The sequence below is a fragment of the Periophthalmus magnuspinnatus genome, chromosome 14 (genome assembly GCF_009829125.3).
Source record: "Periophthalmus magnuspinnatus isolate fPerMag1 chromosome 14, fPerMag1.2.pri, whole genome shotgun sequence".
NCBI classification, from domain to species: domain Eukaryota; kingdom Metazoa; phylum Chordata; class Actinopteri; order Gobiiformes; family Gobiidae; genus Periophthalmus; species Periophthalmus magnuspinnatus.
Genome location: NC_047139.1, coordinates 9083776 through 9106504, shown reverse-complemented (window position 1 = coordinate 9106504; position 22729 = coordinate 9083776). Strand labels below are relative to the sequence as shown.

General features: G+C 38.6%; 3 protein-coding genes across 3 annotated transcripts; 1 reads left to right on the top strand and 2 right to left on the bottom strand.

The window, feature by feature from the left end:
- The first annotated feature begins 6742 nt into the window (after positions 1-6742).
- On the top strand, positions 6743-8200 carry LOC117381756 (trafficking regulator of GLUT4 1-like). Its single transcript, XM_033978767.2, has 2 exons — positions 6743-7682; positions 8066-8200. Exons 1-2 carry the CDS (start codon positions 7281-7283, stop codon positions 8198-8200), a joined length of 537 nt encoding a protein of 178 aa, XP_033834658.1. The 5' UTR covers positions 6743-7280.
- A 1195-nt stretch (positions 8201-9395) lies between these two features.
- LOC117381755 (Golgi SNAP receptor complex member 1-like) lies at positions 9396-20079 on the bottom strand. Its single transcript, XM_033978766.2, has 9 exons — positions 20015-20079; positions 19484-19604; positions 19289-19364; positions 19070-19171; positions 18913-19004; positions 15579-15653; positions 10713-10742; positions 10342-10424; positions 9396-9756 (listed from the first exon to the last, which is right to left on the bottom strand). Exons 1-9 carry the CDS (start codon positions 20058-20060, stop codon positions 9632-9634), a joined length of 750 nt encoding a protein of 249 aa, XP_033834657.1. The 5' UTR covers positions 20061-20079; the 3' UTR covers positions 9396-9631.
- A 419-nt stretch (positions 20080-20498) lies between these two features.
- Positions 20499-22274, bottom strand: LOC117381911 (beta-crystallin A3-like). Its single transcript, XM_055226794.1, has 6 exons — positions 22177-22274; positions 21872-21934; positions 21683-21801; positions 21444-21585; positions 21217-21359; positions 20499-21082 (listed from the first exon to the last, which is right to left on the bottom strand). Exons 2-6 carry the CDS (start codon positions 21908-21910, stop codon positions 20935-20937), a joined length of 591 nt encoding a protein of 196 aa, XP_055082769.1. The 5' UTR covers positions 21911-21934; positions 22177-22274; the 3' UTR covers positions 20499-20934.
- Positions 22275-22729: the final 455 nt, after the last annotated feature.

Below are 22729 nucleotides of genomic sequence, written 5' to 3'. Positions count from 1 at the left end.
CTTTATCTTGTAGTTCAAAGTAATATCACACATTTGGTCATTTTATTCTTCAATCATTTGCAAATACTGCCACTTTTTTAATTCATAGCGATTTCACGATTGTATAAAATCCCAATTATATGATCGTCTCTGTCATATCGAACATATTTTTTGTCTGACTTCAAGAGCGATTCTTGTCACGAAGAAAGAAAAGAGCTGTGCGTGTCAAAATAGCTCTTGTTCAACTGAACCGGTCATAACCTGCTTCACTGATGTCTCATTTCAGGAGATTATGATTAGACTTATTACATTATCAATTACTGGAGCTGCCACTGACAGAGTTTGATAATCATGATCATTCACTCTCACTTGTCAGCTGGAGTCAAATAAACTAACAAATGCACTTTCTCTTTTTTCTTTCTTGTTCTTTTGTTTGTACGTCTTATCTCTCTAAATCTCCTGGCAGATGAGGGGTTATCTCAAAATGAATTCTGTGAAAGTGCATTTTGTAACTTTTCTTGTAGAGTTGCTGCTACCTGTTTGTGTCTATGAAGATGTTAGAGCAAAATCCTGACGTTTTAGTTGTTTATAACCCAAACAGTGTGCATGCGTGTGTTTGTGTGCATTTATGTGTTGAGTGTGCTGGATTGTCCATGCACTTCAGAGACACGAGCAGCCGAGGCGCCTCCTCAAAGTTTATTCATTGTGTTAATTTTCTAAATGGAGCCATTTTGTGTCAGACTCTCCTCCTGTTACTGAGACTTGTGGCGTATAATTACAGAGAGAAGGATGTGACTGCAGACAAAACAAAATGACACCCCCAACAAAACAATTTTACGTGACAAATATCGTTTTAAACCAGTATTAAATAAAGTTAATAATGGAAATGTTTTTGCAAGTCACGACAGGCGGAGAGGAAAACTGCTACGTCATGGTTTCAAATGAGCAATTCAAAGTGGAAAAGTACAACCACAAAATTTTGTTTTGATTTCATCTGTGAATTGTTGAGATTTTTGGATGGTATAATGACCCGCCCCTTGCTGAGTGCTGTCTGCAGCCCTTGGGCAGTCAAAATACCTCACAATATTCTGCCTCTTAATGCCTCAGGAATGTGCAACTTGTGTGTGACTCCAATGAGGGAGAGGAGCTTCCACAGCATCTTAACATCAAGATTTTTTGTTTTGTTTTGTTTTGTCAAAAAATTGTGACTAAAAACAAGACCATTTTCAAGCATTTAAAAACTAATGTTCATCTTAAATTTCAGTGATCAGTACATTATTTCCCCCCACATCTTTAAACTAAATTTTTCTATTTTGGGCACACAGTACAACTTAAACTGACCGCAGTAACAATTGTACAATTTTCTAGTTCATCACACTACTTGCATGAAATGTTTTTAAAAATGTAAAACAAACAAATACCTGTAGGGCCAGTTTTAGATTAGATTTAGATTATGTTGTTGAACTTTAGCTAATAAACCAGAATGGCTCAGACAATTTAAATTATTAAGCTAATGCTCATAAAACTATGATTTGCCGTAAACTCCATTAATTTCTGCTTTTCTGGGACACCAATTCAATGCACCAATCCACTGCGCTGCCTGACCGTGCCACTCAACACCAGTTTGTCTTTTTCAGTCAGCAAAAATATCTATTCTTATTGTTAAAAATACAAAATGTTACTATATTATTTGACCCCCACTAAAGTCCCAATATAAGCACCTGCAGCTCAGTCGTTATCAGTAATTTTTTTTGTATTTCTGGGGCACTTCTCTCATTCTTTGCGTAACCATGGTAACTACACCAGAAGAGTATCCCTACCTGGGACTTTAAGCTTGAAATAATAGGCTGTGTGGAGAATTTTATGTCATAATTTCAAGAGGTTGGTATGGGTCTTTTTGGATCTATGACCAAACCTGAATGTTTGAAAGAAATATAAACATAAAATCTACAAATGTATTTAATAAATGTATTTTTTTGAGATTTGGTCCACAGACTTGGCACGTTCATCTTACGGTTCTTTCAACTCAACAACAAACATGTGACTGAATAAAGCCTCTTTTTGGAGCTACTCTGAGAAAATGGTTCCACCTTGGTTTAAGTGCTGACAGTGACGACATTCAACTTCATGCCTGTTTTTGTTTCATGTGGATAGGTCCAGTAATTACAGATATATCATCCATAAACCAGGTCAAAAACATCTGCATTCATCTGCAAACTTAGACTTCTGTCCTGCCCTCCAGCCCAGTGTTAAACTATGTGCATCATGTGACTGTGATGTATTGTGGATATGTATAGGATTTTCTTTTTATTGAATTGTGTTAAGGGACAGAGGGGGCAGTTGTGCATGCTCGGGTCATGTGGCTCTTCATCTTATTTGCGCATTTCAGATGATTTCACTCAGTTACTCGCAGCTCAGTGCATCTCACTGCAACCCATTTACTGTACATGTGTGAAAAAATGCATTATTGTATCTTTTATTTTCCAATAGTGAACCAAACCGATTGTTTTAGGGATGGATTTACATATATAAAATTTAATTGCATAGCCTTAATAGCCAGAACACAGCCAGGACTAAACCAGGACCAAATCAGAATAAATTACAGTCAGGATTGTTTGTTTCATGTATTTGTAAAGTTTAAGAATAAATAAAGACTAAAACAGGGCTTAATCAGAACATAACATGAGCGAGCCAAGACTAAACCAGGACAAACCAAGAACTAAACCAGAACTTAGCCAGGACTAAATCAGAATTGAATCAGAACTAAACAAAAGCTAAACTATAAGCCAGAACTAAACCAAAACTAACCCAAGACAAAACAAGGGCTAAAAATGTTCTCAACCGTGAGTAAAACAAGCTCTAATACTGGATTTAAGACAGTCCTACTCAAAATGCCTAACAACCCCCAACTTAAGAACCACACTCAGAGAGATTTTACTTTAAAACTTGTCTCTTTTTTCCCCCTCTACATTCAATGTTAGTGTCTAGCTTTGGGGCACACAGGAAATTAAATGTTTCTTGTTTGTTTTTCTCTGACAGGAATGACTCTACCTGAAGCTGAAGACAATGTGCAACTGGACACACTTGATTCAAAATGGCGGACACACAGCAGTTCTTCACTGGCGAGCTTTATGTTGGTGTACACATGCTAAAGCTGCCAGCTGAAGAACTGCTCTGGTCTGCCCTGCCCTGCCCACGGACATGACCAGTAGGATCATGGGAAGAACACCAAGACTAGCAAGGGCAACTACAACATATGTGATAATTGTATTTATCAGGGATTTTTATGGTCACAATGTGCCTCAAACATAGTTAAAATAATACTGAAAATACATTAAAGTGGAATCAATTAGAAAATTACAACAAGCAGGTGGACCCTCTGTCAGAAATGTTACATAGTGCACCTTTAATTTGAACCTAATTTGCAAATTACCGTATTTTTCAGCCTTGTTGCCCCTCTTACAAAACATGGGAAGGGGTTTCTCTCTACTTTAAATATCTAGTCTCAACATCTCTCATTCATACTTGTAACTGGGGTCTATCCCATGATAAAAGTAATGCATCTCAGGTCTTAAATATTTATTGATCCTCACCATGACAAAGCATCTCACCCTCATGGAAGCATACCAACTAGACCTGAATGAACTAATGCAATGAGTTTTCCCTTTGGGCAAATGTTGTGCTTATGGTAAATAAACTGCCCCTGCTGAATAAAAACAGTTCAATCTATATTTTTGTGTTTGCAGCATCATTATTATTATTATTATTATTATTATTATTATTATTATTATTATTATTATTATTATTATTATTATTATTATTATTATTATTATTATTATTATTATTATTATTATTATTATTATTATTATATTGGTCACACAGAAAGTTTGATTTCATAAAGCTGCACACACATCCCTAGTAAAGGCCCAGCTGTGAGTTGAGCCTCGCTTCCACTGGTTTGCTTTGGAGCAGATCGGTACGGGCCGCAAGTGTTTCCACTATCTAGAGTGAACCACACTGCTCCATTTCAGGGTCTGCTTCGGACCCTGGAGGATACTACTTGCCAGAGGGATCTGGGGCTGTACAGTAAGGCTCCAGGCGTGGTCAACAACCAAATGAGATGATTGGACAAGAGAGAACGCAGGCTCAGGCAAAAACAAGACAAAAAACCCCCAGATCTAAACATAAAAAAATTATAATTTATCAGCAACCACTGACTTGATCTTTTGATACAAATTTAAATGTTGAGCCGCTATGCTCTGCAAAACAAAGCTAGAGTGCAGCTAACAGTTGTTTCCTGTTTATCGACGTGTGACACTCACATATAAAGTTCAAACATATAATATTTCCAGTGCATAAAACGTCTAACATGAGCCAAACCCATTGAGTTATTACATAGAGACGCTACCAAAATAAATAAATACTTAAATAAATGCAGAAAAAGCTGACGATAAACCAGAAGAAGTTTTGTGTGTACACTAACCTTGTCTCATAACGCCACACACTTAGAATTACTAAATGTCTTATTGTGAATCGCTGAGACTGGCCATACAATAGATTGACGTCAGTGTCAACCACTGGACCTGGAGAATGGAAATGCAACTCAGGTGGAGTGAGCTGCACCAAACAGACCCAAGCAAACCATGCCAGTGGAAAAGAGGCTTTGGTGGCCACTTACAAGGCTAAGACAGGCAGAAACATACCACCAAACAACTCACATTCATTCACCACACAATGAGCAAGTTGGAATTATGTGCATCTTTAGGTCTTAAGTTTGAACTGGATTGGAAAAATATTCATTTAAAAAAAGACATCCTTCCAGCATTGGCCAAGGGTTAAACAAAAAAGAAAATCTGCATATTATGAAACACTGTACAGCAGAGGTACCCAAATTTTTTTATCGAGAGCCACATCCCAAAAACCTTCAAAGCGGAGGGCCACAGGCCGGTGATCAATGCAGTGCAGTGCTTTTTCCACAGCTTTGACAGAGCTGCTGTATATTAATAAAGCTTGAAACACATTCATTTTAGGTCTGTATTACAATGCAATGTTATATTTGAGGTTATAGTGGTAGAAATAGTTTAATTTGCTGTAAACAGTACTGCTTATGATCAATTGGGCCGGTTCAGCAGGAGAGCTGGAGAGGGCCAATAAAAACTGGTCTGATGGCCGCATTTGGCCCCCGGTCCATAGTTTGGACACCCCTGTTGTACAGTATATAAGCCTAGCTCTGTGACTCAGTTGCTACCTCAGGAATTGTGAGGAAGGATGGCTATATTAGTTCATGGGTTCGCTATGGTGGAACCCACAGTAGATCGGTCAGAATCACAGCGATGCTTCACTTGATTGGATAATGTTTACTGAATGCTGCACAGGCTGATTGTGAGTGTGAGGTATTGAAACAACAAGAAGATATAAACAATGAATAAATGCAAATGTACAAATCACACACACAATATGATTATAAGAAATTATCCACAATAATATACTATAATTGAAAATCATTAAAAAAAACTGATAAAAACTGACATTAAATTACTATAAAAGTCTGTATTTGGCAGAGTCAGCTTTCACCCAAAGGCAGAAAACCAATGTTATTTAAAATAAAAGAGCTCCATCTGGTGGTTGCAAAAAGTAACTACAAAAATGTCTCTCCGTTGGTCACTAAAAGTATCTACAAAGGCCGCGCGAGGCCTGGCTAAGGACCACGTGACAACACGTGCTTCGGGCCAAGAACCAATTAAGACGTACACACTGCTTAACTTGTATAAATGGCCAGAACTAGTGGATAAATGGTGAGAACTTAGCCAGATGCAAGGATGATGCACGTTACAAGAATATGGAATATTGAACCCATTTGGCAAAGTACGAACATTATAAATGTGAGGCACGAGGCTTCAAAGTGAAGGCCCGGGCTAACACTTAACACAACAAAGACCACATAAAATACAGTAAAATAACTCATTATTTATTTACACTCATCAAATAACAAACACTTACTTGCATAAGATGCACATAATGAGAGGACAGCTGATGCACAGGCAGGTTCATAGAGAGAGAGCGTCCTCTGACCTTTTTTTTTCTACAGGAATACATGAACTAATTGGACCGGAATTGTATTTCTCTTAAAAAAGGAAACATGTTAGAAAATACTACAACAATTATCCATATTACGTTAATATCCAACTGCACACAGCACTGACTCTCATTTTGCAAAGGAAGCAGCCTAAGGTGGTCGGCCGGGTAAGGTATAAAGGAAAGGCATTCGGAAAACTGAAAGACAGGAAACTTGTATCAATAAGGTCTGATTATGATCCTAAAAGTAATATGACTCATTTTAGTAAGCTGTGTTCACGCTATGAAATGTGTTTGTGGGCTTGTTTTTAACCATAATAAGCCCTTAGACTAGCTATATTCATATTCTACAAAGTTAAGACACATTCTCAGGCTCATTCCACCACATCTAACAGAGTGATTATGTTTCTAATTTCCTGAGACATTTATCTTACACAATTAGTGTAGTTCCTAAAATTGCCAGAAGACGGCAGCATAACTAAAGAACAGTCAATAACGTCGCCTGTAACCTGTTTGAAACAAAGCAGACAAGTTGGAAATCATTGATTTGCACGTCGCAAATTAATAATCATGATCAAAATATGAATTTAGATTGGCCTGAATAATCGGTTGGTAAATGATTGTTTAACGAAAACATCACATTTTTTCACACAACAAATGGCGTTACTAAAATTCATGAAGTTTTAAATCTTCATGTAATTTCTAGCAAAATAACTGCAGTGGTGCAGCCCTGAGTCAGCGGTGGACACCTCCCAGAGTGTGTGGTCCAAGTTTAACAGTGATGTGTTCACCCCTCCCTCTATCTCCCCTGTAGATGCTGATCCAGCCGATGCCGCCGCGCGTAAATGGAAAGCTTTTACGCACCGCGCGTTCACCCCAAAAGCGCTTTAATCGTGTGGGAATATTTGCACTGTCACACGACTTGCGTGGAGCCTAAGTAGACTCTAGACACTGTGGTGTGGGGATGAGAGGGGTGCGCTAATTCCTTGCTACAGGAGGCAGAGGGAGGCGCGCGATCGGACGGTAAACGCGAGAGCGGCTCAACGGCAATATACTTCCATTCAGTGATGAGGATCTATATGGAGTAAAATTTAACAGTCTTGGACATTTTGGGCTTATCTGGTCGTTTTTAAGTCGACGATCCTGATGGAAAACAACTAAAACCAGAGTTTACTTTTACAGAGAAGAAGCGTGCCACGCGCCCGTCGCACTTTCAACCGTCTGTTATGGCCATCAACACTGACGCCACTTTTCAGAAGAGCGCCCTGGGGGAGCGCGAGGCATCCAACCCCACCGAATTCCAGGACACCGAGAAGTTACTGAGTGCCGGCACTACAGAGCCCACAGGGGAGAGCAACCTCAAAGAATCAGACTCGTTCTCGCTCAACATCCGCGGCAGCGTGCGCTCACTGGACGCGGACCAAAATGGGTACCGATCACCGCTCAAGTCCGGCTCAGTGGGACAGCTGGCGGCCCCACCCAAGTCCACATCCCGCCTGAACCTCGGTCCTCCTCCCTCACCGGTGCCTCCCGGGCCTATTCCCCCCAGCTACTTGTGGCTGGCCGTGCTATCCTGCTTCTGCCCAGGAGTGCCATTCAACATCTGTGCGCTGTGGTACGCCAGTGTGGTGAGTGAGCAGTATTCACTGTGCGTAGATGGATTTAAGCATTGGCACCAACATAATATCGTGAAAACAATAACATTACTTACTTAACCCTGAACCATTTGTGCAATGAGCTTAATGTAACAGGAGAAGATATTGAGGGCCATCAGCATCTTTTAAGTATTTACTATAAAAGATATTAGCAACACGTTTTGGTAGTAATGAATCAAATTTAAAATCCACTTTTTGTGGAGAAATGTAAATTCACATCTAGACTTGAAGGTTTATTCAGGCCTAGTGCTTACACTATCTGTACTTAATGTGTGTAAAGAGCTGTCATGATAAGTGAACTTCTCCACTGTTGAGAGATCATTAAAGTTCTTCTTTAATAATGTCCCTGCCCTCAGTCCAAGTCGGTGTTGAACACTGGAGACGTCGCGGCCGCGAGGAAGTACGGGCGTCGGTCGATGCTGCTGAGCTGCCTGGCCATCCTGCTGGGTGTGGCAGTCATCATCTTCACCGTGGTCGGATTAGGTACTTAGAGCAATGGGCAGAATGCATTACACTGTGGCTCAATACTACATTAAGTCCTGTTCTGAAATACTCTCCTCTGTTTTTCCTCAGAGTATCAGAATATATAACTTAGCACAGAAGACAGAGGCACGAGTGGATTCATGCTGTTTTGAAGAAGCACAAAAATCACCAAAGACTTTACCGTTCCTCATGTGGATACCAGTCTGTTAATGTTCCTCAAACCTAGTGTGGGAGGTTAAGTATAGACTGGGTGCCATGTTGGAGGTGGCCTGGTGCACTAAAAAATATGAATGAACGCATTGCAAGAAAAAAAAAAAAACATAGCCTACTCCTGTCAGGATGTAAACTGTGGAAGCCATCACAAAAATAAGAAATCTAATAGTTAAAATTGTTAAAATCCATCAAACTAGTTGACAAGGATCATAGTATCAGTCCAGAGGGGTTAACACTTCCAAAGACATGCATGTGATTGTACAGAAATGTGCCACTCTAACTGTTCACAACTGAAGGTGAGAGTGAACAGCTTTTGTATCTGTGTCAAACCTGTGACTAATTTATCACTGACCGAGCCACATATGAAGCATCCCTGTTAAGAACTCATTTTCACACTCAGTTTGTTCCTTTAGATACTGCACAGAGCATCTCAAGAATTAGGTTACAAGTTTAAAGGTGCTGTGTAATTTTTCTGGTGATGGATTCACCACCTGTTTGTCTTTGCTGTGTCTAGAATTGCATTAAACTTATCTGCGGTTTCTCCACAGATGTGACATTTAACTTGGCCTGGTGGCGTCACCCAGTTGTCTCCATGGAGATAGATTTGTTTAATAAAATACAGTGGAACATTCCAGGCAAAGCAATAGCATCTTCTGAGAGACAAGCAGGTGGCTGATCCTCTAGCAGAAAAGTTACAAAGTGCACCTGTAAATTTCTTTTATAGCGATTACAGATCATGATGAACAATTAAAACTCACTGTACGTATTTTTGTTTTGTGGTCCATGTCTTGCTTCGTTTAGACACTAAACAGACTGTAGTGCTTGACCAGACTGAGCCTTGTGTCTGAATATTCTGCTATTTAAATGAATGGGGCTGTTTACTGTATGCACTGGTCTTGGCACTCCATCTCATGTTTCTACATTTATACTGTGCGACTGTGCCATAGGTTTTGCATGTTGCAAATAAAGTCCTGAATGAGCATGACCCAGTTAAAAGTGTTTTATTAGGCTTTGCCACCGAGACATCACAAGAAAACGTCTACACATAAAATGAAAGCAGCAATATGTAAAATATACAATATTTGTCTTACAAATAAATATAACAAATCTAAATTAAGACTTTCCTTCCCAAATAATTGATTTACAAGCAAAAGTATTGCTGAATATAATGGTATATGGCAGAAAATGAGCAAGTGTGATTTTTGGTTAAAAAAAAGCAGGGGGCATCAGTGGAACGTGTAGAGCAACAGCAGGATGGTGCAGACACCAATCACTGTGCCCAAAATTAGAGAGTCTCTCCGTTTTCGCAAATTTATTTTTTGGATGAGGCTGTTGATGGCAGGGAAACGATCTGAAGACAGAGGAGTCAAAGGACATAACTGAGAGATCCATTGTGAAATCAAACTCCAAAAACTGCAGTACCATGTTACATAAGTCCTTCAGGTCAATCATTAAAGTTTAAACTTTCCTGCACCTAGAGTAAGTTTATTTTCTATTGTATTGTTCTGATAGGCAGCTAGATATAAAATAAAAGTAATAATAAAGTACTAAAATTACAGTTTTAAAAGTAGGGCTTGGCACTTTATTTTTGCTACTAAACTATATGGTTTCTTAATAAGATTATAGTCATTGTTTTGCCATTTTTGTGGCCACTAAGATAACTTGCAGCTTTGTTGTCAAAAACTGTAAAGTGTGTGCGGTCACAAAAGACCACATTTCCGGCCTGTGCGATCACACACCTCTGCTTTGATTAAAGACACCTGGCTGCAGGGGTGAAGTTTATGTCTGTCAAACCAATCACAATTGTTCCTCATATTACAGAGAAAACCCGGTGAACAGTTTAGGTCCCACTTTAAACATCGTTTTGGCACTGAGCATATATGTTATTACGATACCTGTGATACAGTGGCATTTCAGAAGTTTAATAAAAGGATACTGGCCAAAGTGGTTACTCTGGTCTGAATGGACTTGAGCACGCCACGCTGAAACGTCATGTTCTCTTTGGTCGCCATAGCAATGCTGAGACACAAAATGACCATACTGTTTCTTTAGCAAAAGTATTTAAAAACAAAACAATTATATTTTAATAAGAATGCAGAAAAATACTGCTACAACAGTTAACATTATTCTCCTGCTTCTACCATTACTGGAGTAAAATGAACTCCCTCCATTTGTTATACAGTAGCATTTTTAAAGCTGCGGTACGTAACTGTTTAGTCAATAAATAGCGGTTTTGATGTGGATGTGCAGAGTGTATGTTGTATCAGAGAGAGGGAGAGAGGCACGGCAGCCACCAATAACGCTTACCTTATTGCATTGTCAATAAGACGATCAGAGCTGTAAACATGGACAAATGGAAAAACAGGGAAATTAGATTCAACATGAACAAAATCTTTCCTCAAAAATCTTCAGCCTCTTTACAATTATGAGAGAATTAAACATGTACAATCAATATAGTAATACAACAATGTCAGTGCGCAGTTAAAGTAAATTCAAACTGGCTTGGGGTTTTATGGGTTGAATACGCTTTTTAAACGAGCAACATTACTGCCCTAACCACTGGGTAAAATAATACTGCTATTAGTATGAAGTATAAAGTAGAGCTATGAGCAGTCAGGTGTAATGCATAATCTCATCTCAGACAGAGAAGTGCGTGGTATCTCTGAGGATCTGCGTTTAGTCTATGGACCAGAACAGGCAATGTGACACTCGAGGTAGAAAAAGCAAACGGAGATTTTTGAATAGGATCTCAATCTGAGCTTTTTATTCTGGTGGGATAGACTTTTGTCAGTGGTAGCTGTATCAGAGTTATAAAAATTAAAATGCACTTTAGACATTAAAGGTGTACTATGTGCTGAGTCTTATTAAAATGTAATCGTTTTGTCAGAGATGTCCTACAGCATGGTATTAAATTATGTATATTTCATTTATTAAATTCTAGGAGTTTAAATAGCTAAAAATACTTTGGTTTTGTGGAATCACCTGTTTGTCTCCACTGAGATTTGAGAACGTGTAGCCCATTTTGTGAAAATTTCATTCGCAAAATAACATCATCACCGTAGATACTAAAAAGTTACAGAGTGCATCTTAAATCCGTATAGACCACGTGCAGTCCATCAGATAAAGATGGTCCTCTTCAAATATGAAATTAATTTAAGTCCAATAGTTGTGGTTGGAGGACTGGAATAACTAAACGATTTACAATTTTGGGCACTGGAACATTGTGAAATTTAGAAAACCAAATCAACCAACGCAGACAGATTTCAGGCTTTCTGTGCTATTTGCACTTTTGTGTCCTTATATGTTCAATACTTTTATCCTCATTGCATATTATTATATGCAGCATAATTAATGGAAACCAGAGCTTTTTTGCATGAGTGAATGACTCCAATGCTAATAGTATCTTTAGAAAAATATATTTTCTGAAAAAAGTTACCTGTTCAATATCATTTTTGTATGTGATCGTCCATAAAGATATATAATATAACAACCAAAATGCCAACATGAATTTAAGATTGAAGTTGAACTGGAAAGTGGGAAACAATGTTGTTCAGAGAGCAAAATGTACTGCAGTGAATAAAGTACTCATGAGTCATGGTAACGTAGGAGGTGGTCAGAGCAAGGAGTAAAAATGCCTCTACTACCTCCATATATTGAATACTGCTGAGGAAAATGACTCCTATCCAAAGCTGATCTATAGATATAGCAATATAAGCAATTATAAAATCAAAGTGAGGTATTGGCAAAACAATATTCAATCAAATATACAACTTACATATTAAGTACATTAAATATTTTACATTAGCAGTACCACTGATTTTCTTTGCAACAGTGAGTTGTGGGTTGTATATGTTCACTCCAAGTGTAGCATATGTTTTCAGTCCTATAGTGTATGTACATGATAGTGTATGTACATGGAGGGCCTACATCAGCTACCATTAGCCCAGCACTAAGTGACGCTTTGAGGCTGGAGTGTTCAGGCTGAGCAGACTCCACTGGAGACCAAAAATCAATACAGCTTTATACTTCCTCTGTCTGTCCATCCTCCTCCTCCTCTCTCCTCTCTCCTCTCCTGCTGATCACTACCCCACCCCAGAGCATGTGGGATACTCCAAACTTGGAAATAAAATATCAAAGCAATCCGTAGTTATGAAACTACCAGTATACACTATGCAGGTTTGGTTATTTATAGGTTTTTATTTTATAAAACATTAAACATTTATTAGTGTAATCTAAATTATATATATATATATATATATATATATATATATATATATATATATATATATATATATATATATATATATATATATATATATATATATATATATATATATATATATATATATATATATATACACAAATAAATATACTTAAATTGTAGGCTTAGATTTTATTATTTCCATGTGAATAGTGGAATTCACATTGATTCCTAAGAGAGGCCACAATATACTCATTTTACCTCAAGCAATACTTTGTAACTCAACCTTTTCCACATTTATAAAGAGTGTGGTTTTCAATTGGGGATGTGAGACGGACAGTATTCCCAGTGCGGAGACTTTCATATCAGATCATCAGTTGTTTTTGGACATCTAACATTACACCACTTACAAAATTACTGTTGGGACCACATTTATCAAAGTAAACAAGATCTAAAACTATCGTATTACATGCTTTGTTGCAGGAAATAAAGATCTGGTAATTTCAATTGACAACTCCCAGATGTAAATAATTTCTGACTCTTTATCCCCTCTATTCGCAATACTGTGCCAAACAATATTAATAATGTGAATTACATGTTAGTAACATGGACAAGTGATTTAAGAGGGGGCGGACAAGTGAATATAACAGTTTTTCCAAGGAAGTGAATATTAGCCATTTACAAAATCAGTACGTAAATTGCAGTGGTTCAAATTTCTTAATACCCTATTTTCTGAACTATACGTCGCTACAGAGTTTAAGTTGCGCCAGCGAAAAAATGCGTAACAATGAAGAAAAAACATATATAAGTCGCACTGGACTATAAGTCGCATTTTTTGGGGAATGTTTTTTTTACAAAACCCGAGACCAAGAACAGACATTTTATCTTTAAAGGGAAGTTATAATGATACAGTAAAATAGAGAACAACAGGCAGTACAGCACACTAATGATACACATTTACCGGTATATTAATTCAGCCACTTGAAGCATAGACAGCAAACTGAATACATGTCTAGTATGTTAATGTAAGATATTAACAGTTAATCAGATAAGCTACGCTAATGTAACATATGCCGGCTTGTCTACAAACTTAGAGACACCAGAGTTCTTTTCATGTTTACTTTGGTCTTACTACTTCATCACAGTTCACATCGCAGAACTAGCAAACACATAAAATATAACAGAAGCTCTGGCTCATATTACATATACACACAAAATTGCATCTGAACGCATGGAAAATACACACACCACTTTGGCCTGCTTGTAAACAAATCGTTCAACCGAAAACTTTATATTTTACTTTTCAGTTGTTTCTTAAATAATGCTCTGTCGGGTAAGACTTCACATTAGTGTAAAAAAAAAAAAGGCTGAACCGGAAAACAGGAAGTAGTTTTTGTGACCTTAAACTAGACTTATGATAAATTCAACATTCATAATATTGTTCCAAATGAAAAATTATCACCTTTATGCTCTTATAAATGAAGGAGAAATAAATAAGAGGGAATTAAATATGAAATGTGTAAAAGAAAAGGAGTCAAGGAAATTTTCTTACAGGTATTACAAACACACCAGTGCCATCTATTGGTCAAATACATGTTACAATTCACTTGGACTTGTAACATGTATAATGAAAAGTTACATAACACATATTTATTCAGCTACATGGAGCATAGACTACAAACTGAATACGTGTCTGGTATGTTAATGTAAGATATTAACAGTTAATTGGATAATTAAAGAATTAAAAAAAAAAAAGCTAACAAGCTTACTCTCAATCTCACTCCAAATCACTAAATCCATTAAATTCTTCATCCTCAGTGTCGCTTCTGAACAACTCCACCTGCTCCAGAAATAGATGAAGCGCCACCTCCGCGTGGCCTTGCACAACTGTGACATTTGTGCATTATGTGACAATAACGAAGATGTGAAATTATATACTTAAAAGGGCGACAGTGGCTCAGTGGTTAGAGTGTTGGTCCCCCAACCCGAAGGTCGGAGGATCGAGTCCAGCTCGGAACAAGTTCTGTTCTTAGGCAAGACACTTCACCCACATTGCCTAGTATGAAAGTGGTGTGTGCACGAATGATAGGTGGTGGTCGAAGGGACCGATGGTGCAGATTGGCAGCCTCGCTTCCGTCAGTCTGCCCCACAGCAATTGTGGCTACAATAGTAGCTTACCATCACCAAGTGTGGAAATGAATGAATAATGACTATAGTCCAGTGCTTTGAGAGGCTTTGAAAAAGCGCATTACAAGTGTAAGCCATTATTATTATAAATAATTTCACACATAAGTTGCATCTAAGTATAAGTCGCAGCCTTGGCCAAACTATGAAAAAAAGTGCGCGTTATAGTCTGGAAAATACGGCAAGTTAATATTGTTTCTAATGGCCAAGTTTCAGAACATGCAGTGCATCATCATGTTACATGTACTGGTGTGTGAATAACTATCTGGGTCGGTGTAATTCATTTTGAAGTTAAACCTTTCCCTTTAGTTAGCTTGTTGTTGTTTTCTATGATAACTCTTTTACCATGTTGTTTCTCACTGTTACAGGACTTTGTAAAGCTCAAACTCTCTGGATCATCTCTTTGGTCTCCTCAACCCGTGACCCCTCCCACTACAGATGTTACAGCACGAGTCAATTAAGAAATTGCTCTTGACATGTTATATATTCAGAGCTGCTGAGTGTGCAGTAAGCATTAACCTACAATTTCAATGGAAATGTGTGCAATTAACTAATGTCATATATCAAATTGTGATCACCCAAATTGAGAGAGACATTGTTCTGTCATGACATTTCTGCAGCTCTGTGCTCAAACACACACGCCATCTACTTTTTCCAACCCCCTCCTCTTATTGGTCAATTAATCTGATATCAACAATTAGACAACAAAAAAGTGTAGCAGTTAGGCCTTTTGGTTTCTACCTTAATGGAACATATTGTAAATAACAAGAACTTTTCACACAACTTACTTCCTGAGATGTTCGTGCTCCTTGAGGAAAAGTTCGGTGCGTCTGTTGTTGACTCCAGAGCCGCTTTTGTATGACCTGCAGCAAAAGGACAAAACGCAGATTAAGAGAATGAGATTGACTTTCAGACGGAAAGAAGATACGGCTGAGACTTCTTTAAAACAAGAGAGTGAGAGATATCAAACTTAATCTTGGCAGCAACTGAGCCCTAAGCACTGCACTTTTAGATCACTGTATCTCCCATTACAAGATGCATTTGATTTTAAGATACTGTCCTTTTCCAGGCATTTCTACAGCCACTCTTTTGGGTTTATCTAAAAGATTATCTTAAGTCAGTCAGTGCAAGGTGAATTTAGTTGTTATACTGATTTACCAGAAGCGCTTCTATAATTCATATACAAGAAAATGTACAATGCATTTTTATACGATGCTATATATTTGTATTGTGTAATATTATGAAAATTGAGATCTTACATAAAATCTGTAAATAGGCATAGGTAAGTAATGGCAGATTTAAATTTTGGTAAAGCAATGATAAGTAATCTAAATCAAATGTAAAAAAAAATGTCACGGTAGTAATAGTTATAAAGCTCCTTTCCAGATGTACAAAGCTGCATTACAATTTCATATCCTGTTCCCACTGTACTCTATGGTGGTGAGCTGGAAGCGACACATCCAATCTGCGGCATTGGCTCCATCACCGTTCTCTACCTTTATCTAATCTCAAAAGTTCTTCTATGACGTCAACTGTACAGGGTTCACGGTATAAACACAAATACATTGACAAAACCATAAGGTAAACAGTACAATTTTTATAACCACCTTTGAGTGCCTCAAGACGTTCAAAACGCTTTATATCAAGGAACCACCCATTCACACAGACATTCATACACCAGTGTACACTGACACCGGGGCCGAGGTGGGTTAAGTGTCTTGCCCAAGGACACAAGGAAACAACAACAGCATTTATCTGTTAGAATTCCACCGCTAACTTGTGGGTCAGAAGATCTGACCACTCAACCGATGATGTTTATGTCTAGTGCGGGATTCAAACCACCAACCTTCAGGTCAGTGGACAAACACTCTGTCAACTGACGTACTGCCGCCACTGAACTACTGTCGCCCCAAATAAGTGTAATATCTTGTTCAACAATACACCAACAGCATGCACTGGTTGGAGCTGGAATTGAACTGCCATCCTTCCGGCTTGTGGATTAAGTTGATGTTCTCTGATCTAATTGCAGTCATTGTGGTTGCTATAAATTATAATGCACAGATCTCTATAAAGCCCTCCATTAACAACTTAAACATGGCTGAAAGCAGGTCTCACTGGTTCCTATTAACTGATGACTGCTGATTATGGACTTCCTGCGTTTAAGGCTTTTAAGTAATTAGCTCGTCTTAAGCCTCCACACTCTCCCCCATTTCTTATTTACACCAGCTCCACCCTGTTCAGCCCGGGCCCCAATTCATCGTGGTTAAACCTTTCACTGATTACATACTAGAGCTGCACACTAGATCAGAGTTATCACCTGATCAGCAAGATTCAGATTTGTGTGAAGCATAAATCTAAATATGCCCACATGGAATAAAATAATACATTTACTTTTCTGAGCATTTAGGTGTAGTGATCGGGATGCTCAAACACGCTGCTTTAGAAATGAACTTGCCTTTTCCGTTTTCTAAATAGCCGTCCCAGCCAAGTGCTCTTAGAAATCTATGTATATGTATAATCTCTAAATCCGAGTCACAAGGCAAAGATCAATTTACCGGCCAATCTATGTTCCTATTCTCACCAATGGTCATGAGTTTTGGGAATGACTGAAAGGACAAGGTCCTTTGCAGAGGAATCTCAAAATGAGTTTTCTCTGCAGGGTGGGCGCTCCCTTAGAGATAGGGTGAGGAGCTCAGTTACTTGGGAGGAGCTAGGAGTAGAGCCACTGCTCCTCCACGTCAAGAGGATCAGCTGAGGTGGCTCTGGTATATGTTTCGGATGCCTCCTGAACACCTCCCTGGAGAGGTGTTTTGGGCATGTCCCACCAAAAGGAGGCCCCGGGGAAGACCCAGGACACGCTGGAGAGACTATGTCTCTCCGCTAGCCTGAGAATGTCTTGTGATCCTCCCAGAAGAGCTGGATGAAGTGCATGTGGAAAGGGCAGTCTGAGCCTCCCTGCTCAAACTGCTGCCTCTGCGGCCCAGCCCATGTTAAAGCGCAAGAAAATGGATGGATTGATTTATGTGTATGTAGAAAACTCCACAAAAAGGAAAAAAATTGATTCAAAAAGGCAAAAACCTGCTTCAAAGCAAAATTATAAAGGTTGATTCAGGTTGATCGGATGGACATCAATCATAGTGTTTTTGGTAAAACCGTAATATTTGAACAATAAACAACAAACAAAATGCAAAATTGATTGTGCCTGATTAACTCCAAGTGAGTAGTAGTATTAAGTTAGAATGTCAACATACTATAAACAAATACATAATTTCAAGAGCCTGTTAATAAATCTAATGACACTTTCATAATTATTGCGCAAATGCACTTTAACCAACTGTGTACAAAACTAATCTAAACTTCTTTTTCGTATTTTTCTAATTAGTCATTATCATCTATAGTTTCTCTTCTCACATCCAAGACCTGCCCAGAGTGGGTCGGACGTGACGTAAACGTTCTCTCCCCGAGCTTGGGCCGAATGAAAGCCTTGTGGTTTGATTTACTGGAGAAGGCACTTAGAGAGATCTCCCCAGAGAAGGCAGAGATACAGACAGAGAGCTGCAACAGGAGGAGGTGCCCTTCTATAGCCTGAAACAGGAGAACCATAATGATCAAAGGATGAAACTAAAAGGAACAAGCGAGCCCCCTGCTGGTTACACAAAAAATTGGTAATATAAAGTAATACCAAAATCTAGGAAAACATGTTGTTTGACTGTGATGATTGACTGCCAAAGTTTAAGAAAAAAAAAAGAATTACTATATAATTTGAGGCCATAAGTAATTTTGTTATTATTATATTATTTTATATTTTATATATTAATTTGTAAACAACTGCAGATTGAGACTTTTTTTTAGCTGAATGTTTATTTTGTTTCCAAATTCCTGAGATGTACTATACTGTATATAATAACAGTATCCATTCAGTATCTAATGCACATAAGATAGATAAAATAAGTGAAGTGAGTAACAAATGAGTAGATAGTTAATACACTTTTCAATCTATGTCATTGCAAGGTGGGTGAAGACTCTTGCCCAAAGACACAAGGACAGAATGTAAGACTGGCAGCTGTAGGTGATGTACCAACATGTTATTAAGTGATCAAGCTTAGTTTAAAAGGTTCTTACTCAATGTCTCTGTGAACGGAGCCCAGCAGATCCTCTCTTTCCCGAAGGTTGAAAAAGTTGGTCTTGGTTTTATGAAACTCATTTGTGTAATCCTAAAAGAAGAAAAATAATCCATAATTTTGACTTAAAAGTAAAGGCTATAAAAGTCCCCACAAACCTGTAAAATGTCTCTGTGTCTCTGTAAGGTGTGCATCAACGCTGCATTATGAGGCAAAGTTCCTGCTGTGAACTCTGCCATTTTGCCATTTACAGATGTTAACTGTAAAAAGAGGAGAGGAGTTTGGCAACAAAAAAAATAAAAATAATAATAATTATTGTTGTTGTTATTATTATTATTATTAATTAAATACATTATCAACTGGATCATTGTGCCTACTTTTGCAAGAAGCTGCTCAATCTCAGTGGTCATGGCCACCATCAAATTGTCATGAGAGGACCCAACAGAATCAGACCTAAGTAAAAGGTAAAAGAAACATATGACCGATAATACGGCATTAAAATATACAAAACATTATTGTAAAACATTTAGAATCAATTATGAACTATAATATACAGTTTTAGGACATTGTACCTTGTTCTTTGGTTGATGGCCAGGCCATTGTTGCCACTGCTGTAACTTGTGCAGAGTTTGGAGAATGACACCAACTTCAGGTCCAATTCATTTTCCAGCTGACGCGCCTGCTTCCGTAGATCTGAAAAATTTACAAAAATAATTTATGGAATTAATACAAAGATGAATTTATTATAATTTGTGAAGTAGGTTAATTTAGTTTCAGTGACCTCGCAAGAGAGTCAGAGATCAGCTGAGTTTAACTTACAACTGAACAGCTTTGATTTATTTCAGAGAAGTAGCAACCCATTTAGACAAATCTTTACAAATCTAATAATTAAATCCTACATAAGCCCAAAACACCGTACGAACAGCTTTTTACTTGTTTTAGTTAGCAACAGCATTGCAAGCTATCTGGATGTAACGCTTTTATTTAACTAAAAACTAAGCTAGGAGGTAGGTTATATGTGTTTAACTTTTTATTGACATTAGGACATCATCCAACCTATATACAAATCCATGAACTATAAAACTCTTAATTTAATCGTGTACCTTCCCAGTAGCCGCTGCTGCTCGACGCCATGTTTGTTGTTGACATGTCATCTACTCCCGTAAAGTGAAGGCGACTGTCGCAAAACTATTTCAAACTACGACCTCGTGTGGCGATTAACGGTAAGTACATGTTTTGGAGCCAAATTATTGAAAAAGTTACCAGCAGAAAGCAGCAGAAACAGAAACCCCCCGCCTGTCCTATGGAAATCTCGTGAGGAAGTTTCTTTCCTCTAAAGCAGCTAAGGGATTATAGCAATTATTCTAAATTTAACAACATAGCATCACATTGTTTTCTAGAGGAGAGCTGAAATGATTAATTTAAGGAATTTAAATGCATACCAAACATAAATTGTATAAAGTCTATCATGCTACTCGAGCTGTTTGACTCTGTACACACTGTTATTGAAACCCCTTTTTTTAACCAACTTTCACTACCATTTTCATAACAAATAAAGAAAAAATGAATGAAAGGAGTCATATATGGTTAAAATGCATGACTTTCATTTTGTAAATGTAGATGTTTGCTCATTCTCTTTATTCATCGTCTTGTACAAAGGCAGTCATGGATATCACATTAACAGCAAACTCAAAGTGATTGATGTAAAAGACACTGACGTTTGTTGCCATCGCTGGAGCAGATGGAGTCTCCGCTCTGAGCCAGGTGAGGTCTCTGTTACATCTGTATCTCAGAAATGTCCTTTTATCTGTCTTTCTTACATTTTGCCTTTTCAATGATGTTTCTCTAAAAAATAAAAGCCAAAGTGCTGTGAACGGCTGACATCAGTGAACACCTGAAGTCCAGCTTAGGACCGGGCAGCCTGGACCAGCCGCACCAGTGGAGCCAGGACATGTTTTGGGAGGAGGATGCAATGCAGGAGCAAGGTGAGGAGGGCTGGGGAGGGTGGTTGTGTGCTCCTCTCTCAGTGCTGGATCCTTCTGATGGACTGGATCTGGGGCGTCTGGGCATGGGTGCCGTACTCACGGTAACACTTGTACTCGCCTCCGTGACAGTCGCACTCCATGATGTACTGGTATCCGCGGTAGCCAGGATACTGGTAGCACACGAAGCTGTGGACAAATTACATGAAAATGTTATGATAAAACTCAAGTTACAAGCATTGGCAATGCATTAGCAAAGGTGGATGAGAAGTAAGCATCAAAACATCATGTTCAAAAACATCAGCTCTTTAAAGATTACTTACGCGCCACACTGGATTTGCATGGAGCCAACCTCGTTGTGTATCCAGCCCATGGCCTGCAGAGAGGGGTAGTCATCACACAGCTCGAACTGACGTCCCATCATGTTCTCCAGCTCATAGACGGTCATGCGGGAGTCCTTGTGGTTCTGAAGTAACAACACATTATAACTTCATGTTCAAAATGTTAAACTCACATTAAATATGAGTGAACAAGAGGAGCTGTTACTCACAGCGCAGCAGATGGGCCTGAAGGAGATCATCCTCTCGATGCGGTAGGAGTTGCTGCCCATGTAGGACTCAAAGCACGGGTAGTCTCCCTTCTCCAGGATGAACTGCTGCCCGCAGAAGCTGGAGTGCTCATAGCCCACCCAACTGCAGACAGACACAAGAAAGATATCTTGAGGCACTGAAAGATCTCTGATCAAGAAACATAAAGATGATAAGACATAAAGATAATAGAGACACCTACGCGCCACACTCGACCTTCAGGGAGCGGATGTTCTCCATCCCACACTCCATGATGTTCTGGCAGCAGGCGGTGAACTCCATACGCCTGCCCTGGAAATACCTCTGATCATAGACAGTGATCTGGAATGAGACAGGAAAGAGTTAGCTTCAAACTCTCCAGATTCATTATTTTATTTGTCACTTGGCTCACCTTCCAGGGACCCATGGGCATGGTGTTTGTGTGAGCCATTTTGTCCTTTTTATCAGTAGTAACCTGTGAAAACATCAAACAAGATAACATAATTATGATTTAAATTGATGATGAACTAACTATTATCTAACTCTGAGTATATTTTAAACAAAAATAAGTTCATGTTAACGATATTTCTTATGTTTACTTTAGTCACTAAATGAGTCAAAATAATTAGCTAAACTAAACTGGTAGCTCTTCTAACAACAGCCTGTCTGGAGTAGATGTAGCGTTTTCTGTGATGTTTGACTAACTTTGCGACCTACCCAAAATGGTGATCGGAGCGTCGCAGGGTCCCACTGAATGGTCTGTGTATGGCCTGATTATGGGGGTATATATACCCCCTTTGGCCTCAGGCCTGGGGCAGACACGCCCGATCCACAGCCTGGACTTGCGTCAGCAGTTTGTTTTGGCATCCATTGTCTTTCTCTGAGGGGTTAACACTGAGCTTCAGCTCCACACAAAGAGCACGAGCAGCAGTCATGGCTTGTGTGAGGTATAGAAGAATCAACAGACGGTTTGGATCGATCCCATGAAGGCTTAACCTTTAAGTCTTGGGGTCCATGTGCAAGTACATTTATACTTTTACATTTATAACAGTAAAGTTGTACGAACTGTCATGGGGCATTTTGCAATGAAAATGTTTAATTAAAGGAAATTTAGTAAAAATGCTAGTCTGTCCTCAGTCTAGTTTGAAACCTACATACAGACTGCAGTGACACATTGGCAGCTGCAACTGACAGCTTTATCCTACAGAGCACAGATCCTCTCAGAGATGACTAGCCTTAAAAAGCTAAACATTTAGTAGAAGAAACAATA

What these genes read in the sequence shown, in the direction of transcription:
- LOC117381756 (XM_033978767.2), top strand. Translation starts at nt 7,281, where the DNA reads ATGGCCATCAACACTGACGCCACTTTTCAGAAGAGCGCCCTGGGGGAG. An exon ending in CGCTGTGGTACGCCAGTGTG is followed by an intron (nt 7,683 to 8,065) that starts GTGAGTGAGCAG and finishes CCCTGCCCTCAG; the next exon opens with TCCAAGTCGGTGTTGAACAC.
- LOC117381755 (XM_033978766.2), bottom strand. Translation starts at nt 20,060, where the DNA reads ATGTCAACAACAAACATGGCGTCGAGCAGCAGCGGCTACTGGGAAG. An exon ending in TCCGTTCACAGAGACATTGA is followed by an intron (nt 15,654 to 18,912) that starts GTAAGAACCTTT and finishes CTTTTGCTGCAG; the next exon opens with GTCATACAAAAGCGGCTCTG. An exon ending in CAGAGTAACCACTTTGGCCA is followed by an intron (nt 9,757 to 10,341) that starts GTATCCTTTTAT and finishes CTCTGTCTTCAG; the next exon opens with ATCGTTTCCCTGCCATCAAC.
- LOC117381911 (XM_055226794.1), bottom strand. Translation starts at nt 21,910, where the DNA reads ATGGCTCACACAAACACCATGCCCATGGGTCCCTGGAAG. An exon ending in CTGAAGGTCGAGTGTGGCGC is followed by an intron (nt 21,586 to 21,682) that starts GTAGGTGTCTCT and finishes GTCTGTCTGCAG; the next exon opens with TTGGGTGGGCTATGAGCACT. An exon ending in ATGCAAATCCAGTGTGGCGC is followed by an intron (nt 21,083 to 21,216) that starts GTAAGTAATCTT and finishes ATTTGTCCACAG; the next exon opens with CTTCGTGTGCTACCAGTATC.